This window comes from Oncorhynchus mykiss, chromosome 8, assembly GCF_057628025.1.
Source record: "Oncorhynchus mykiss isolate SJ-2025 chromosome 8, ASM5762802v1, whole genome shotgun sequence".
Classification (NCBI taxonomy): Eukaryota; Metazoa; Chordata; class Actinopteri; order Salmoniformes; family Salmonidae; genus Oncorhynchus; species Oncorhynchus mykiss.
Genome location: NC_143029.1, coordinates 16,362,638 through 16,379,699, shown reverse-complemented (window position 1 = coordinate 16,379,699; position 17,062 = coordinate 16,362,638). Strand labels below are relative to the sequence as shown.

The 17,062-nt window shown below is 46.9% G+C and overlaps 1 protein-coding gene across 6 annotated transcripts in view; it reads left to right on the top strand.

The window, feature by feature from the left end:
- LOC110529474 (filamin-A-interacting protein 1) overlaps positions 1-16,305 on the top strand; it is a 33,224-nt gene extending 16,919 nt beyond the window's left edge. The window contains exons 1-5 of one of the 6 annotated variants that reach the window (XM_090242659.1): positions 9,040-9,158; positions 9,698-9,731; positions 10,210-13,027; positions 13,290-13,354; positions 14,071-14,829. In XM_090242659.1, coding sequence (XP_090098785.1) covers positions 10,325-13,027; positions 13,290-13,354; positions 14,071-14,134 — 2,832 coding nt within the window. In that variant the 5' untranslated portion in view covers positions 9,040-9,158; positions 9,698-9,731; positions 10,210-10,324 and the 3' untranslated portion in view covers positions 14,135-14,829. Of the gene's footprint in view, positions 1-8,939; positions 9,159-9,525; positions 9,732-10,209; positions 13,028-13,289; positions 13,355-14,070 lie in introns of those variants that run through there. The other 5 variants (XM_090242658.1, XM_090242655.1, XM_090242656.1 and 2 more) reach the window with 5 other exon arrangements.
- The last annotated feature ends 757 nt before the right edge of the window (positions 16,306-17,062 follow it).

The window sequence follows — 17,062 nt, the reverse complement described above, 5'->3', positions numbered from 1 at the left end:
CAACCCTGTTCCTGGAGAGCTACTCTCCTGTAGGTTTGCACTCCAACCCTGCTCCTGGAGAGCTACCCTCCTGTAGGTTTGCACTCCAACCCTGCTCCTGGAGAGCTACTCTCCTGTAGGTTTTCACTCCAACCCCCGTTGTAACTAATCTGATTCTCCAGGAACAGGGTTGGAGAGCTACTCTCCTGTAGGTTCACTCCAACCCCCGTTGTAACTAATCTAATTCTCCAGGAACAGGGTTGGAGAGCTACCCTCCTGTAGATTTTCACTCCAACCCTGTTCCTGGAGAGCTACCCTCCTGTAGGTTCACTCCAACCCCAGTTGTAACTAATCTGATTCTCCAGGAACAGGGTTGGAGAGCTACTCTCCCGTAGGTTTTCACTCCAACCCCAGTTGTAACTAATCTGATTCTCCAGGAACAGGGTTGGAGAGCTACCCTCCTGTAGGTTCACTCCAACCCCAGTTGTAACTAATCTGATTCTCCAGGAACAGGGTTGGAGAGCTACTCTCCCGTAGGTTTTCACTCCAACCCCAGTTGTAACTAATCTGATTATCCAGGAACGGGGTTGGAGAGCTACTCTCCTGTAGGTTTTCACTCCAACCCCAGTTGTAACTAATCTGATTATCCAGGAACGGGGTTGGAGAGCTACTCTCCTGTAGGTTTTCACTCCAACCCCAGTTGTAACTAATCTGATTATCCAGGAACGGGGTTGGAGAGCTACTCTCCTGTAGGTTTTCACTCCAACCCCAGTTGTAACTAATCTGATTCTCCAGGAACAGGGTTGGAGAGCTACTCTCCTGTAGGTTTTCACTCCAACCCCAGTTGTAACTAATCTGATTCTCTAGGAACAGGGTTGGAGAGCACTGACGTAACCATTGTCAATGAACACACCATATAGAAGAGGTGCTGACATAGTGAAATACATGTTGCTATAGCTATGATTCACAGTATTATGGCAATATTACTTAGATGACTTTTCTAATGGCATTGCTGTTATATTAATAACACACCCATTTACCTTTATTATTAACAAGCTGTCATTTCCCATCAAATACACTTATCCTACTGTGAGACCAACTATGTTTTTGGCTATGGCTTTAAAGTAACTGTCCAGTGAAAATCTCACTTTTAAAAGTTCATATTCTGTTAACCCTCCTGTTGACCCATCCTATACTCGTATTTGTGGCCAAAGTATAAATTGTTTTTTTTGTTGTTTTTTTTTTAAACAGAAAACTTGTATCTGAAAAAAACTGTTTAAAAAAATACTTGCTATTTCCTCATGGAGGATGATGCCATCCTAAGCTGGCCAATCAGCGGTCTACTCGCATTAATATTTTTTATGACTGGTATACGCCAACACCATTCTGTTATTGGGGTACGCCCACACCATTCCAACACAGAAGAGCTGATTTTTAACATGCTTAATTACCATTTTCTGTAAGGAAAACTATTTCACCCATATGGTAATTATAGGTCATATTCATAGAAATCTGGAAACACTGGACAGTTACTTTAAAACAAGAAGATGTCGATGAGATTTAAAAAAAATACAATACCAGCATGATGCTCCAAAGCGGTATTTATGAGGCTCATAACAGAGGTGGAATCCAGATGTCAATCTAATCTGGCCCCCAGTAAAGTGCCTCAGTGGTACCCTGTTCCGTATGTAGTGCACTACTTTTGATCAGGGCCTATAGGGCTCCGGTTAAAGGTAGTGCACTGTGTAAGGAATATGGTACCATTTGGGATGTAGACTTAAAGACCTGCAAGTCAGGACAGAACCACTGACATCATCACCTATGTAAAAAGGGGAATTTGGGATACCTAGTCAGTTGCACAACTGAATGCATTAAACTAAAAACAGTAATCTGAGTAATGTGATAAGACCCAGAGCAGGGATCTGTCTATCTGATAATGCATGGTCATGAATGGCCCCTCACCATCAGAACACTACAGTGCTACTCCAGGTGTAAAACACTCCCCAATGGAAAGAACTCATGCCTCACTGAACCGTTTAACCACAACATGAAAATATGGTAGTGTTTTGACAGTGGATTGCATGCTTATTGACCAGTGGGCTTATGTAAGGAACTGATGGTTGGCTGTTCCTATTTGAGGAACAAATTGTGTTGTATATGTCTTCTTCTATGAGAAAAAAGCTGCCCTGCGTTTCCAAATAAACGCTGTGTACACAAATAATTTCAGTCAATTATAATTTTCTATAATGAATGACCTTAATTATTTAATTGCCTCTTGTTCATATGTTTTTAACACGTTGTTCGTTATATTTCCGTACATGCAAATATATACATGCTCCTTCAGTAGTGCACTGGCTTCTCACCAGTCTTCTCACGAAAGCATGTGAAGCGTCCGAACGGTTTTGGACGTACCCCTCTCTGGAAAGATGAGAATCTTATGAGCACAATCTGCTCTACAACCCCCACAAGTGCCACGAGACTCGTCTGAAAGTAACCCCGGTAGAGGGCCGAAAAATATATGGGAGGGACTAGGGCATTTCCACGTAAAAGGGGGTCTTTTTTTTACCCCCCTTCCCCCCCCCCCCCCCCAATTTCGTGGTATCCAATTGTTAGTAGTTACTATCTTGTCTCATCGCTACAACTCCTATACGGGCTCGGGAGAGGCGAAGGTTGAAAGTCATGCATCCTCCGAAACACAACCCAACCAGCCGCACTGCTTCTTAACACAACGCGCATCCAACCCGGAAGCCAGCCGCACCAATGTGTCGGAGGAAACACCGTGCACCTGGCGAACTGGTTAGCGTGCACTGCGCCCGGCCCGCCACAGGAGTCGCTAGTGCACGATGAGACAAGGATATCCCTACCAGCCAAACCCTCCCTAACCCGGACGACGCTAGGCCAATTGTGCGTCGCCCCATGGACCTCCCGGTCGCGGCCGGATGCGACAGAGCCTGGGCTCGAATCCAGAGTCTCTGGTGGCACAGCTAGCACTGCACCACCCGGGAGGCCCTAAGGTATACATATTTTTTGAGGGCTCATTAAATCTCTCAGATATTTCACTTCAAAACGTTTTTGCATGTATGAATCAGTTATTAAAAGGCTTTTCTATGGGCTAATAAGTGTTCGATCAAATCATATATACCTATAGTTTTTATTTCTGCAGGGTTTCTAAAAATTGAAAATCAAATAGCTAAATTATCATTGGTATGACCATCTTAAAACAATTCCATATGTTAGCTGAGTAGAAACCCAGCCTCGGGCCCTTAGACTCTAAGTGGATACAATAGGCATTTCTTTAGTAAAAAAACAGGTGCTGCTGATAATACTGCAATCGTCGTTGAGGCAGAGGACATGTATGTGTAGTCGATGTATCTGATGCTGTCTGGCCAAAAAGATTATGGCATGTCATACTACACATAGGGCTACATATAGTAAGACAGAGGGGGCGCTGTTTCGCTTGCTTGGATGCTGTCTTCGGTGAGAACATGCAACAATTGCAAAGGAGTTACAGTTCACATAAAGAAATCAGTCAATTGAAATAAATAAATGAGGCCCTAATCGATGGATTTCACATGACTGGGAATACAGATATGCATTGGTTGGTCCCAGATACCTTAACAAAATGAGGTGATGTCGGCAGATGAACAGCACAACAATGGCCTTCAGGATCTCATCACAGTATCTCATTCAAAAGTGCATTCAAATTAACATAGATAAAATGCAGTTGTGGTATGGGCAATTGTGCCCATACCATAACCCCACAGCCACCATGGTGTACTCTGTTCACAACGTTGATTCAGTGTAGTTTCAGTCACTTGCTGATTAAAGGACATTTTTTTAAGTGATTTGTTTGACAATCAGATGAAAACATCATGACTGTTTGTGTTCATGGCACGTTAAAAGGTAATTATTAATTTTTTTTTACAGTTAAATGACATGTCTTTACTATAAATCCTGAGGGGTCCTCAGACTGGCCTCTGCCTGGGGCCTCCAAATCACTAAGTCCACCACTGCAGTGGTGAGATGTTTCTATCTCTGTTTGTGAGAAATAGACAAGAGGATGTTACCCACACTGCCAGACAGTAAATGCCAGACACCGACGCTTCCCGGCATACACTGTGTTTTTCAGACATACAGCCCCGCGTCCAGAATGGCACCCTATTCGCTACATAATGCACAAATTTTGACCAGAGCCTTATGGGCCCTAGTTAAAAGTAGTGCACTATGTAAGGAACAAGGTGCTATTTGGGACACATCCTGTCTTTCCATGGACCCAATACACATCTGCATAGTCAGGTAGGGCTTCACATTACTTAATCATTTTGAGGAATGCCCTTGAAATCCTAGTACCCCACCTGTGCTCTACCTGAGAACTGCCTTGTTTTTCTGAGTTGAGGACATGTAGAGTGGTTGGTTCAGTGAACTAGTGAACAAATTCACAGAGATTTCACGGTCTGTTTGACGTAGCGCGGAGAAGACAGCCCATGACTTCAGAGTCTAATTACCTTGTTGAAAACAGCCAACATGCTAGCAGACACCCATAGACTTCCAGTCACTGTGCTTACGCTAGTTAGCATTGGCCCACGAAACTATGTCAAACTTCCTTCATACTGGACATAAAAGTGTTATCCACAAGTTGATTTGAGGGCCTCAAAATCCCAAAGTATTCCTTTAAGCAGGCTGATAACAACAAGCTGACCAACAACCATACATTTAGTTAAAGCCTTTAGCTAGGTTTATATGAGTGGAGTCTTAGAGGGAGTGTTAAATATATGACATGTTTAAATAATACATTTGAGGGGTTTTATATTCCTATTTGGTTTGAGTGGGTCACATTTAGCAACATGGGAAATGACAGACTAGTGACTTCTGCACAATTCAAATGACAATGATTATACTCCATCTCCAAACATGTTGTCACCTCAACATCATTACTCATTTGGTGAGCAGATGTCCATCTCTGGTTTTCTCTCAGTCTCGAGTTTTGAAAGATTTTGTAAAGCAGCATGTGCTTTGTGTGTGGGAGTATGTATACTGCAAACTAGATACTTACATGCTCTTGTCTTGTGCTCTCTGACGCACAGATTTGCAGTTGCCCCGTCAACCACCACCCCTCACAGTTGACCCTTCCCCTCCGCGCCTCCCCCATCAACCCCCACCCCCCACCGATGACCCTTACCCTCCGCGCCTCCCCCATCAACCCCCACCCCTCACAGTTGACCCTTCCCCTCCGCGCCTCCCCCATCAACCCCCACCCCTCACCGATGACCCTTCCCCTCCGCGCCTCCCCCATCAACCCCCACCCCTCCCCGATGACCCTTCCCCTCCGCGCCTCCCCCATCAACCCCCACCCCTCCCCGATGACCCTTCCCCTCCGCGCCTCCCCAATCAACCCCCACCCCCCACCGATGACCCTTACCCTCCGCGCCTCCCCCGTCAACCCCCACCCCTCACCGATGACCCTTCCCCTCCGCGCCTCCCCCATCAACCCCCACCCCTCACCGATGACCCTTCCCCTCCGCGCCTCCCCCATCAACCCCCAACCCTCCCCGATGACCCTTCCCCTCCGCGCCTCCCCCATCAACCCCCACCCCCCACCGATGACCCTTACCCTCCGCGCCTCCCCCATCAACCCCCACCCCTCACCGATGACCCTTCCCCTCCGCGCCTCCCCCATCAACCCCCAACCCTCCCCGATGACCCTTCCCCTCCGCGCCTCCCCCATCAACCCCCAACCCTCCCCGATGACCCTTCCCCTCCGCGCCTCCCCCATCAACCCCCACCCCCCACCGATGACCCTTACCCTCCGCGCCTCCCCCATCAACCCCCACCCCTCACCGATGACCCTTCCCCTCCGCGCCTCCCCCATCAACCCCCAACCCTCCCCGATGACCCTTCCCCTCCGCGCCTCCCCCGTCAACCCCCAACCCTCCCCGATGACCCTTCCCCTCCGCGCCTCCCCCATCAACCCCCACCCCTCCCCGATGACCCTTCCCCTCTGCGCCTCCCCCATCAACCCCCACCCCCCACCGATGACCCTTACCCTCCGCTCCTCCCCCGTCAACCCCCACCCCTCACCGATGACCCTTCCCCTCCGCGCCTCCCCCATCAACCCCCAACCCTCCCCGATGACCCTTCCCCTCCGCGCCTCCCCCATCAACCCCCACCCCTCCCCGATGACCCTTCCCCTCTGCGCCTCCCCCATCAACCCCCACCCCCCACCGATGACCCTTCCCCTCCGCGCCTCCCCCATCAACCCCCACCCCCCACCGATGACCCTTCCCCTCCGCGCCTCCGCGCCTCCCCCATCAACCCCCAACCCTCCCCGATGACCCTTACCCTCCGCGCCTCCCCCATCAACCCCCAACCCTCCCCGATGACCCTTCCCCTCCGCGCCTCCCCCATCAACCCCCACCCCTCCCCGATGACCCTTCCCCTCTGCGCCTCCCCCATCAACCACCACCCCCCACCGATGACCCTTACCCTCCGCGCCTCCCCCATCAACCCCCACCCCCCACCGATGACCCTTACCCTCCGCGCCTCCCCCATCAACCCCCACCCCTCACCGATGACCCTTCCCCTCCGCGCCTCCCCCATCAACCCCAACCCTCCCCGATGACCCTTCCCCTCCGCGCCTCCCCGTCAACCCCCAACCCTCCCCGATGACCCTTCCCCTCCGCGCCTCCCCCATCAACCCCCACCCCTCCCCGATGACCCTTCCCCTCTGCGCCTCCCCCATCAACCCCCACCCCCCACCGATGACCCTTACCCTCCGCGTCTCCCCCATCAACCCCCAACCCTCCCCGATGACCCTTCCCCTCCGCGCCTCCCCCATCAACCCCCACCCCTCCCCGATGACCCTTCCCCTCTGCGCCTCCCCCATCAACCCCCACCCCCCACCGATGACCCTTCCCCTCCGCGCCTCCCCCATCAACCCCCACCCCCCACCGATGACCCTTCCCCTCCGCGCCTCCCCCATCAACCCCCAACCCTCCCCGATGACCCTTACCCTCCGCGCCTCCCCCATCAACCCCCAACCCTCCCCGATGACCCTTCCCCTCCGCGCCTCCCCCATCAACCCCCACCCCTCCCCGATGACCCTTCCCCTCTGCGCCTCCCCCATCAACCCCCACCCCCCACCGATGACCCTTACCCTCCGCGCTTCCCCCGTCAACCCCCACCCCTCACCGATGACCCTTACCCTCCGCGCCTCCCCCATCAACCCCCTCCCCCGCTCTCTCAGCACCGTGTGAAAACACATTCCTCCCAGCTGCAGTCATCTCAGACATTCACTCACTGTAGGTGATGTCATAGACTGGACAACCCTGAGCACCTGTGAAAGGATGCAGGTCAGTGCACACACAGAGACACGTTGAGAGACATCTGCTCCACTCTGGTGGAACCTCTACCACCACTCCTTTTCTATCAGGTCTTCTGTCAGTAGTTATTCTTACAAGAAGATAGATATATTTTCCCTACATTAAAATATAGTGATATGGCCGTCTCTGTTTTCCAAATGTGTTACTTTAAACTGAAACAAAAAAATCAGACAAGATGATACTCTCCCAGAGGAAAACATTCTCCCTGAGTAGAGGGATTTTTTTCAAATGTGACTTCTTCCTTTCTGTTCAAAGTTTTTTTTTTTTTATAGTAATCATTATATTAATTGGTGTGTCATTATTTTCGTCTCTCCTGTGTGCTTGGCTTTGGCCACAGACATGTGGTATGGGAGGTTTGGACCTTCTCTGCTAGACGTCACTGATAGGCCTCTGTCAACAGAATTCCTATGAATAGCCCTGACCACCAGGAAACACACTGGTCATCTGATAAAGGATGTATTCATAATGCCATGAAACACTACCATCACCACTGAGAATGGTGGAATCCAGGAGGTATCTTGTAGCACAACAATATTAGTCATAAGTAGTGCACTATAAAGGGAATATGGTGCCATTTGGAACGCAAACGTGGTCTCCTCAGTAAGATTTTCTGCATACCTTGAAGTAGCCTTGTTGTATAATTCCTCTCTCATGAAATGCAGTGGTAGCTAATGGTAAATATTTGTGGTGAGTCATGCAACAGTTAATTCCTCTATTTCCCTTAATCTGGAGCCTTTTCTCCTCGACAGCTGCCAGGCAGATTGTGTTGAAGGCCACCCTGGACCTCGTGACGCAGGTTTTAGGATTCATATGACGAGTGACATCGTCTGTGTGGTATTTGCATGATTCCATTTTAACAAGACTCCAAGTGTTGCTCCTCAACCAGGAACTGTAGTGTGGGTGAAAGATCCTGTATGTGCTTAATGGTGAGAGCATTGCAGTGCTGCAAATGTCTGCAACCTTCCTGCGACAGACTAGCGTTCTAGGGGTGTATTTATTCATTAAGCTTCCTTACAGTACAGAAACAAGAGCTTGGCCCATATGGCAGGAGTCTTTCTGGTCTACTTTTATCCCACCTTGGGTTTCGGCATCTATTAATTACACTGTGTACTATGGATGTAGTAGTAGCATCCTACACAGATAGACATTTTGATTTTGTTCTACCACTTTGCTTCCCTTTGCATTCAAGGGACAGAAGATAATGAACTAGAGGGTCTGGCACTAGTGTTACATTGTTCTCCCCGAAACAAAACTTTCCCCTTGTTTCTATGGAAACACGGTTGGCCGCAAGAAGGACAAGAGACAATTGGGTCAGGCAAGACACCAGCTAGTATATGAGAAGTAAAGTGATACTAAGTTAGTAGTGTCTTTCCACCTCTGGTCTAAAAGGCTGCTGCAAATCTACTGTATTTCTCACAAATACAATTCCCCCTCTCTGTTGGAGGAGAGAGAAAGAAAAGAAAGAGGGGAACAGGAAAGATAGTGTGAAAAGCCTCCCCCCTGGCTTGAACTCCTCCTCTGTGGCCAAACAAGGGCAGCACCATTCTGTGCCATGAATGGGAGGAGGGATGACATCACCACCCGCAAGTGGAGCAGGGCTAGTTTTACACAACATTCACCTTTCATTGTTCATTGATGACATGTTTGGAATGTGATGGCTAAGTCCCTGTGGAGTGGGGGCCCTCTCATGACCCTGTGAGAGAGAGCCGCTGCCTGCCTGCATACAGCTCAGCTCCTGCACTATCCAAAACACACTAGGCATGGACCTACCTGCTATGCATCCCTCCTGACTAGCAGTCGGTAAGTCTGATAGCTTAAGCTGTTGAAACTTTGAGAAAACAGCGAAATCTGGCTGCGATCATTGTTGTTAGAACGGCTCCTGGTGGATTTGGGTAATGTGCCATGCAGGGAGAATGTTTGTAATACAAAGTAACAGGCTTCAACCAAGGACAATGATGTGCAGGACTCACTCCTGATTATAATGTGTTTCTAGTGTGTCTACCATATGGATGGGGACCTGTTGCAGTCAGCAGACTCTCTCTATAGCACTTGGACAGAGAGACTCCCGCAGAGATTAGTTAAACATCTACTAACATTATTCCGTTAAGGTTCACTCGGTGGCCCTAGGTTGGCAGTGTGCCACATTAAGGACACTGGTTGTGTTTTTACAGTTTAGCTAGCATATCTCTGATGTTGTGGTCCTTTGCTCTGTGTGAAGGGCAGGGTTACCCCTGTTGAGGAGAATCACATGAGGGTTCAGGCTTCTAATCTGCCCTCCTGTTGTTCCCTCTCCTATCATTCCTTTGCCATCTCTTCTGCTTGCCTGCCTCCCATTCCAGCTCCCACCACTGCCCACGGGACTCTGGGCTGGGGGTAAGGAACTCATTTTGAGTCTGGTCAGGCTCCTCTACTCTGGGAACTACAGAGATGTGCAAGTGCACACTAACAGGGCAATCTATACAGTGTAGTTCACTTCAGTGTCTCACATGCTACCTATCGCAAATAAATGTTTGAAATGTTAGTAACTTTGGAGATTTGTGAGAAATGTTGAGTTAGAATACTTTTTCATTCATTCTGTTAATGCCTTTATTTTTTTTACTATTTGTACTTTACAAACTCATAGGTTCAATAAGTGCTATGTAGCAGTAGGTAACTACAGTGTTCCTGTACACTGTTCCTGTGGGTGTAATTACAATGTAGTAGATTCACAGTGTCTTAATATAGAAGGGGATCAATCATTATTACATCAGGAGCAACATCTGAAAATCTCAAATAGAGAATTTCAATTTCAATCACACTTCATATCTCTCTCACTTCCTCTTCTCTGTCACATTCTCTCTCCCTCTCCCAGATTAAAGGAGTTGCTGGAGCAGGATAAGGTGTACCAGGCTTGTAAAGACAAGGATCAGAGCAGGAGGCTAGAGAAGGTCCGTGAGGAGCTGGTCAAACTCAAGTCCTTTGTCCTGATGCTGGTGGACGAGCGGCAGCTCCACATCGAGCAGATCGACCAGCAGAGCCAGAAGGTCCAGGACCTCAGCAGCGAGCTCCAGGAGAGAGAACAGCGACTGGTCGCTGTCAGCGGCAACGCCAAGGAGGACAGCCAGAAGGTCCTCAAACTCGAGGCGGAGCTAGAGTGCAAAGCCACCAAGTTCACCCAGGAGCGTGAGGAGATGACTGCCAAGCTGGCCAACCAGGAGTCCCAGAGCCGCCAGCTCCGCCTGAAGCTGGCAAGCCTGGCCCACAGGATCGAGGAGCTGGAGGAAAGCAACAAGGCACTGCAGAAGTCAGAGGAAGACCTCCTAGAGCTGAGGGACAAGATCAGCAAGGGGGGGTGTGGGAACTCCAGCCTCATGGCGGAGCTGGAGACACTGCGCAAGAGAGTCCTGGAGATGGAGGGCAAGGATGAGGAGATCACCAAGACAGAGAGCCAAGCCAGGGAGCTGAGGAAGAGGCTACAAGACGAGGAGACCACTGGCCGGGAGCTGAGGCTGGAGGTGGAAAAATTGCAAAAGAGAATGGGGGAGCTGGAGAAACTGGAGAGAACTTTCAACATGAACAAATCAGAGTGTGCAACACTTCATGTTAACATAGTAAGAGAGAAAGGACTGGCAAATGACTTAGCTGGTGAGCTGGGCATAGTTAAAAACCGTATGAAAGAACTGGAGAACTCTGAATCGAGACTTGAGAAAGCAGAGATGGGCCTAAAGGATGACCTGATGAAGCTGAAGTCATTTACAGTGATACTAGTGGATGAGAGGAAGAACATGACTGAGAGAATTAAACAGGAGGAGCTAAAGAGCGATGATTTAAATAAGATGTTCAAAACTGAGCAGGGTAAGGTTATGGAAGTCACAGAAAAGTTGATTGAGGAGAGCAAAAAGTTCCTCAGACTGAAATCAGAAATGGAGGTAAAAGTAACGTCTCTTACTAATGAGAAAGATGAACTGAAAACGAAACTCGCAAGTGAAGAGGAAAAGTGCAGGGATCTTAGCTTCAAGGTCGACGTGATGAAAAAACAAATGAAGGGGCTAGAGGAGGCAGAAAGAGAATCATTCAAAAGCAGAGCTAATAAGGACAAAATATCCCTAGCTGAGCACAACAAAGTCAATGAGCTAACGCAGGAAATCGAAAGACTCAAAAACCGCCTAAAACAGCTAGAGGTGGTGGAAGGTGACCTGATGAAGACAGAGGACGAGTACGAATTACTGGAGAAGAAGTTCCGAACGGAGCACGACAAGGCCAATGTTCTCGCTCAGCTGCTGGATGAGATGAAGAGTCAGACCGCCATGAACAAGGCCATAGAGAAGGGAGAGGCGGTGAGCCAGGAGGCTGAGTTAAGGATGTGCTGCAAAATAGAAGAGGCCAGAACCAGAGACCTGCAGGCAGATGTTCAGGCCCTCAAAGAGAAGATCCACGAGCTGATGAACAAGGAGGACCAGCTCTCCCAGCTGCAGGTAGACTACTCCCTCCTCCAGCAGAGGTTCCTGGAGGAGGACGACAAGAAGAAGAGCCTGGGCCAGGATGTGGTCAACCTCACCAAAGAGCTGGAGGTCACCAAGCGCTACAGCCGCGCCCTGCGTCCCAGTATGAATGGGAGGAGGATAGTAGATGTCCCAGTCACCTCCACCGCAGTGCAGACAGACGTAGTGGTCAATGAGCCTGTTGAGGAGGACACACCTGCAGTGTTCATCAGGAAATCTGTCCTGGAGGAGAACCATATTATGAGCAACCTGAGGCAGAGGGGTCTAAAGAAGCCTGCAACCGTGCTGGAGCGCTACCCCCCTGCAGCCACTGATCTGGGCCTGAGAAAATCTTGGATACCTTGGATGAAAAAGAATGATGCAGTGACGATCACTCAGACCACCCCAGAGAAGACCCTATCCCCTCAGGTTAATGGGGACTCTTCCGCTCGTCCACCCGAGCTGACCATGTCCCAAAAGCCAGGCCAGCCGCTGCACATCCGAGTGACCCCCGATCACGAGAAAAGCACTGCCTCCTTGAAGATCACTGGCCCTCGTGCTGAGGACTTCTTCTCCAGCACCACCATCATCCCCACCCTGGGCCTTCAGAGGCCCCGCATCACCATTGTTCCCAAGCCCACCGCCGTGTCCTCAAAGAGCAAGCCAGGTGAGGGCATGATGGGTGGGCCTGAGCGGTGCAAGTCTCCAGTCACCATCACCACCATCTCCAGGGCCAAGTCCCCAGACAGGAATAAGGGCTCCTCCTACTCAGACTCGAACAGACCTCTCTCCCCTGTCTCCATCATCACAGTGAACACCACTCCAGTGGCCTTTGCCTCCACATCCCCTGAGCCCCATGACATGAGCACCATGGGCCGGGCTGTGTTCAAGGTGACCCCAGAGACGCCTGTCCGAAACTACAACTCCAATGCCAGTATCATCACCACCACAGAGGACAACAAGATCCACATCCATCTGGGAGCTCAGTTCAAGAGGCCATCACACCGCAGCAGTAGCAGCCCCACGGTGACAGCAAGGCCCCTTAGTGTGAGCACAGAGAGCAAGGAGGCACCCACAGGTACGGTGCTGCGCTCCCCATGTCAAACCAACAACACCACCATGCCTGGGAAGACTACGCCAAGCAAATTGACCAGCAGCATCACCATCACCCCCATCACCTCTGCCCTCTCCAGGCCAACTCAGTCTGTGGTGAGTATTCAAATTCTAGTATATTTACATAAGCCCTCTATCGCTCTCTCTCTCTGTCACATTATATGATGATTTGAACAAGGACTGTCTCCCTAATAGAGGCTTTTTATTGCACAATTTAGAAATTGATTGGTTGTAGTCATTTACAGATGGTAGGCTAAGTACATTCTATTCCATTATTAGTAACAAAGTATATGTTCAATTATGTGACTTTCTTTTCAGATAAAACAATCTAAATGATATCCAATCTTCTATATTTCAGTTGCTTCTTAAATGTTTCAAAATGATATCAGGCGGGGTCTGCTCCCTAGATAGCACTGTTTCCAGGTATACCAAAAATAAATACACTTCTTATATTACGTGTTACTGTACCAATACTAACACTGGAATGAATTGAGATGCATATCCCCAACATAAACAGGCCACTCTTAAAGGGCCTTGTTTTGACACACCAGTTTCTACTGGCACAAACTGACATGTTCCTTCCTTTTAACCCAAAACAGACCAGTGATGACCAATTTGGATGTTTGACTACTAAAGTGGGCTGACCTGCACATCAGCAATAAGACCAGCTTACTGTAGTGTATAATATCTTATCCCAAGTTCTGTTAATGGGATGCTAGCTTTGAAATGCACTTTCCTAATGCTGTGAAGTGTGAGGTGAGCTATGGTAACATTGTGGCATTTCATACAGCTAGATTTAAAAGAAGCTCTTTATGGATGGAAGCTTTTTGAAAGATCAGAAATGCAACACTTCAATTATATTGCAATTCTAATGAAAACCAATATCCATGATGGCCAACTTTTGTCATCCCTCTTGAATCGGTGTGAATGTATTTCTTTCATTTACATGTAATTCTGCAACACTTGTTTTAACAATGATAAAATTCACAGCAACAAGTATATAGCTTGCCAGCTTGAATTTAGTTCCACCAAATGTACACAAAGTTGTTCTTGTTGCTATTGTGCTTGTCTATGATAACAAAACTTGAAAAAAACTTTTCTGTCTGTGCTTTTGTCTTACTTTGTGTGATTCCTTTCAGCCCGGGGCGGATGTGCAGTCATCTCGGGCCACGGCCACACGAATCCCTATGCCAAAAGGTATGAAAACAGGCAAGGCAGTTGTGACAGGCGTTTCCACTGTGACACGGATAGAGTCGCGAGCCGAGAGCCAGTCTATGAAAATTGAACTGAAGAGGTCAACAGTCTGCAGCTCTACCTCCTCAGGGGGAGGGAAGTGCTGAGGGCCACATGCTGCCCCCACTATCTATCTATGGACTCAGAGTCCCCCATGATTAAATTCTGACCAGTCTGTTGCCAGCCAAAAACAGATAGAATAGGATACTGTAACCGGAGTTGGATTTCATCTGCTCACAGAAACACAGAGAATAGCGCTATCAGAAACACAGTCATGTCTCTTTTCTCCATTTCAAACATTGGGGCAGCACATTGAAATGAGATTGTATTGTAGTTATGTATGTTTTCCAAAAAGATTTGTATATCCATGTTGATTTCAATCAGGCTGTGTGGCACGTTGACCAGAATGCATTTCCATGCATGTTTTAATCTGACCAGAATGCAATGCTTTTTGTTTTGATTGACACAATGTTATTAGTCCCTCATCAGGCTTGTTGTCACACTGAGAGTTGTTGATATTTTTTGGTTTCATAATTCATGTTGTTAAAGGTCTAATGTAGACATTTATTTATCTAAATATCAAATCATTTCTGGGTAAAAATGAAGTACCTTAGTGTGATTGTTTTCAATTGAAACGGTCAAAAATAAACAAAAATAGCATCTTAGCAAAGGACAATTTCTCAAGCAAGAATTTATGGGAATGGTCAGAGAGGGGAGGGGAAAACTGAAAATTAGCTGTCTTTACAAACAGCTCTTACACCAAAAGTGCATTATCATCATATTCACAGTATTATTTCAACCTCATAGTGTGAAAAAAATATGTATATATAAAAAAAAAAATATATATATATATATATATATATATATATATATATATATATATATATATATATATATATATATATATATATATATAAACACAGAATAATCACATTTTTTACTGCACTGGGCCTTTAATATTTTTGTTTATTTCACCATTTCTTATGGAGGTTTTGGAATACGGTACAGTAGCTCTTATGAATTTCGTGTGTAAAATACTTTTTGATCAGTCATCAACAACACTAATTTGTGCCACATTTAAAAAATATATTTTTCTTTGGAATAAAGTAAGACTGTTTGTTTATATTATTCATGTGGAGGGAGATATTACAATGCAAAATCTTCTTGATGTTCACTAAATAAAGAATTTGGTGAAAGCAGGAGAGTGAGAGTAACAAACAGGAAACCTTCCATGTTTGAGTGTTTTATCCATACTACTCTCATAGAGGACTCATCTTTATATCTGTATCATTACAGCGTCTGTGACAGCATGGGCAGCGCCATCCCGACCCGGTTGTCTACTTTGACTACTGTAAAATAACGCAACGCCTCAAAGGCAATGTCCATGCTAAAACGGGTTCCATCCATGATGAGTCCTCTATCTATCTCTGTGACTGCTCTGTAGAATGACATCTGTAAAATGGCTTACAGCATGTCAGAGAAGACTAAACAAAAATGAACTCTTCATCTGTAATCTTGCATGTCCATAATGTTTTAGGGACAGATTTTAATTTACTGGGTGGGAGGAGATGGAGACTGTAAATCAAATTGAACACCCTTCCCTCTCATTGAATTAACTAAAGATAATGTTTATGACCACAAATAATAACTGTAGCGTCCCTGTGTTTATAAATGTAAATATCAACTTTTCCACTTCAGCATGCTTTTGTGGAACAGTCGATCCCACGCAGGTCTATGGGCCAGAAGGTTGAGGGTTCGCCGACCACCACAGACGAGCTCACTCTCCCTGCATGTTTCATTACACTACAATCAGAGCTGGCTGCAGACAATGATCAGCTAAGGGGAAATCAGATGTTCTACATTTTCATGCCATATTTATAATTATATAAAAAATATGCAACAAATTTTCCATTAACAGATTTCTGTGCCAGTGCATCACACAACCAAGAAATAAAGCATACTGACTTCGGGCACTTCAATATCATGGTTTGTGTTTAAACAACATAATAAATAAACTGTCAATCTCGGGAAACAGAAAATGCATCCCAAACTACATCCCTCTCGACTTTGTAGGCTTACGCAGTATCGAAGGTGTGGTTTGACAATCTCAGAATGTCATTAAACTTTTTTCTGTTTTGTAACAGAGGTCTCTTTCCATTCATCAATTAACCGCTGCACCGCTTGAATTGATTGATTTGAATTGTCAGGTAAAAAAATACATACAGTACCAGTCAAAAGTTTGGACACCTCTTCTCATTCAAGAGTTTTTATTTTTTACTAGTTTCTACATTGTAGAATAATAGTAAAGACATCAAAACTATGAAATAACACATATAGAATGATGTAGTATCCAAAAAAGTGTTAAACAAAACAAAAAATAAATATATTTGAGATTCTTCCAAGTAGCCATCCTTTGCCTTGATGACAGCTTTGCACACTCTTGGTATTCTCTCAACCAGCTTCATGAGGTAGTCACCTGGAATGTATTTCAATTAACAGGTGTGCCTTGTTAAAAGTTAATTTGTGGAATTTCTATCGTTCTTAATGCGTTTGAGCCAATCAGTTGTGCTGTGACAAGGTAGGGGTGGTATACGGAATATGGCCCTATTTGGTAAAAGACCAAGCTCAAGAAGAGCTCAAATAAGCTCAAATACCTCTGCTGCAGAGGATAAGTTCATTAGAGAGTTACCAGCCTCAGAAATCGGCACCTCCGATTGCAGCCCAGATAAATGCTTCACAGAGTTCAAATAACAGACACATCTCAACATCTACTGTTCAGAGGAGACTGAGTGGCCTTCATGGTTTAATTGCTGAAAAGGAACCACTTGTTGATACAATTATTGTGGGGGCTGTCTTGTTAGACTTCAGTGCAGCTTTTGACATTATCGATCATAGTCT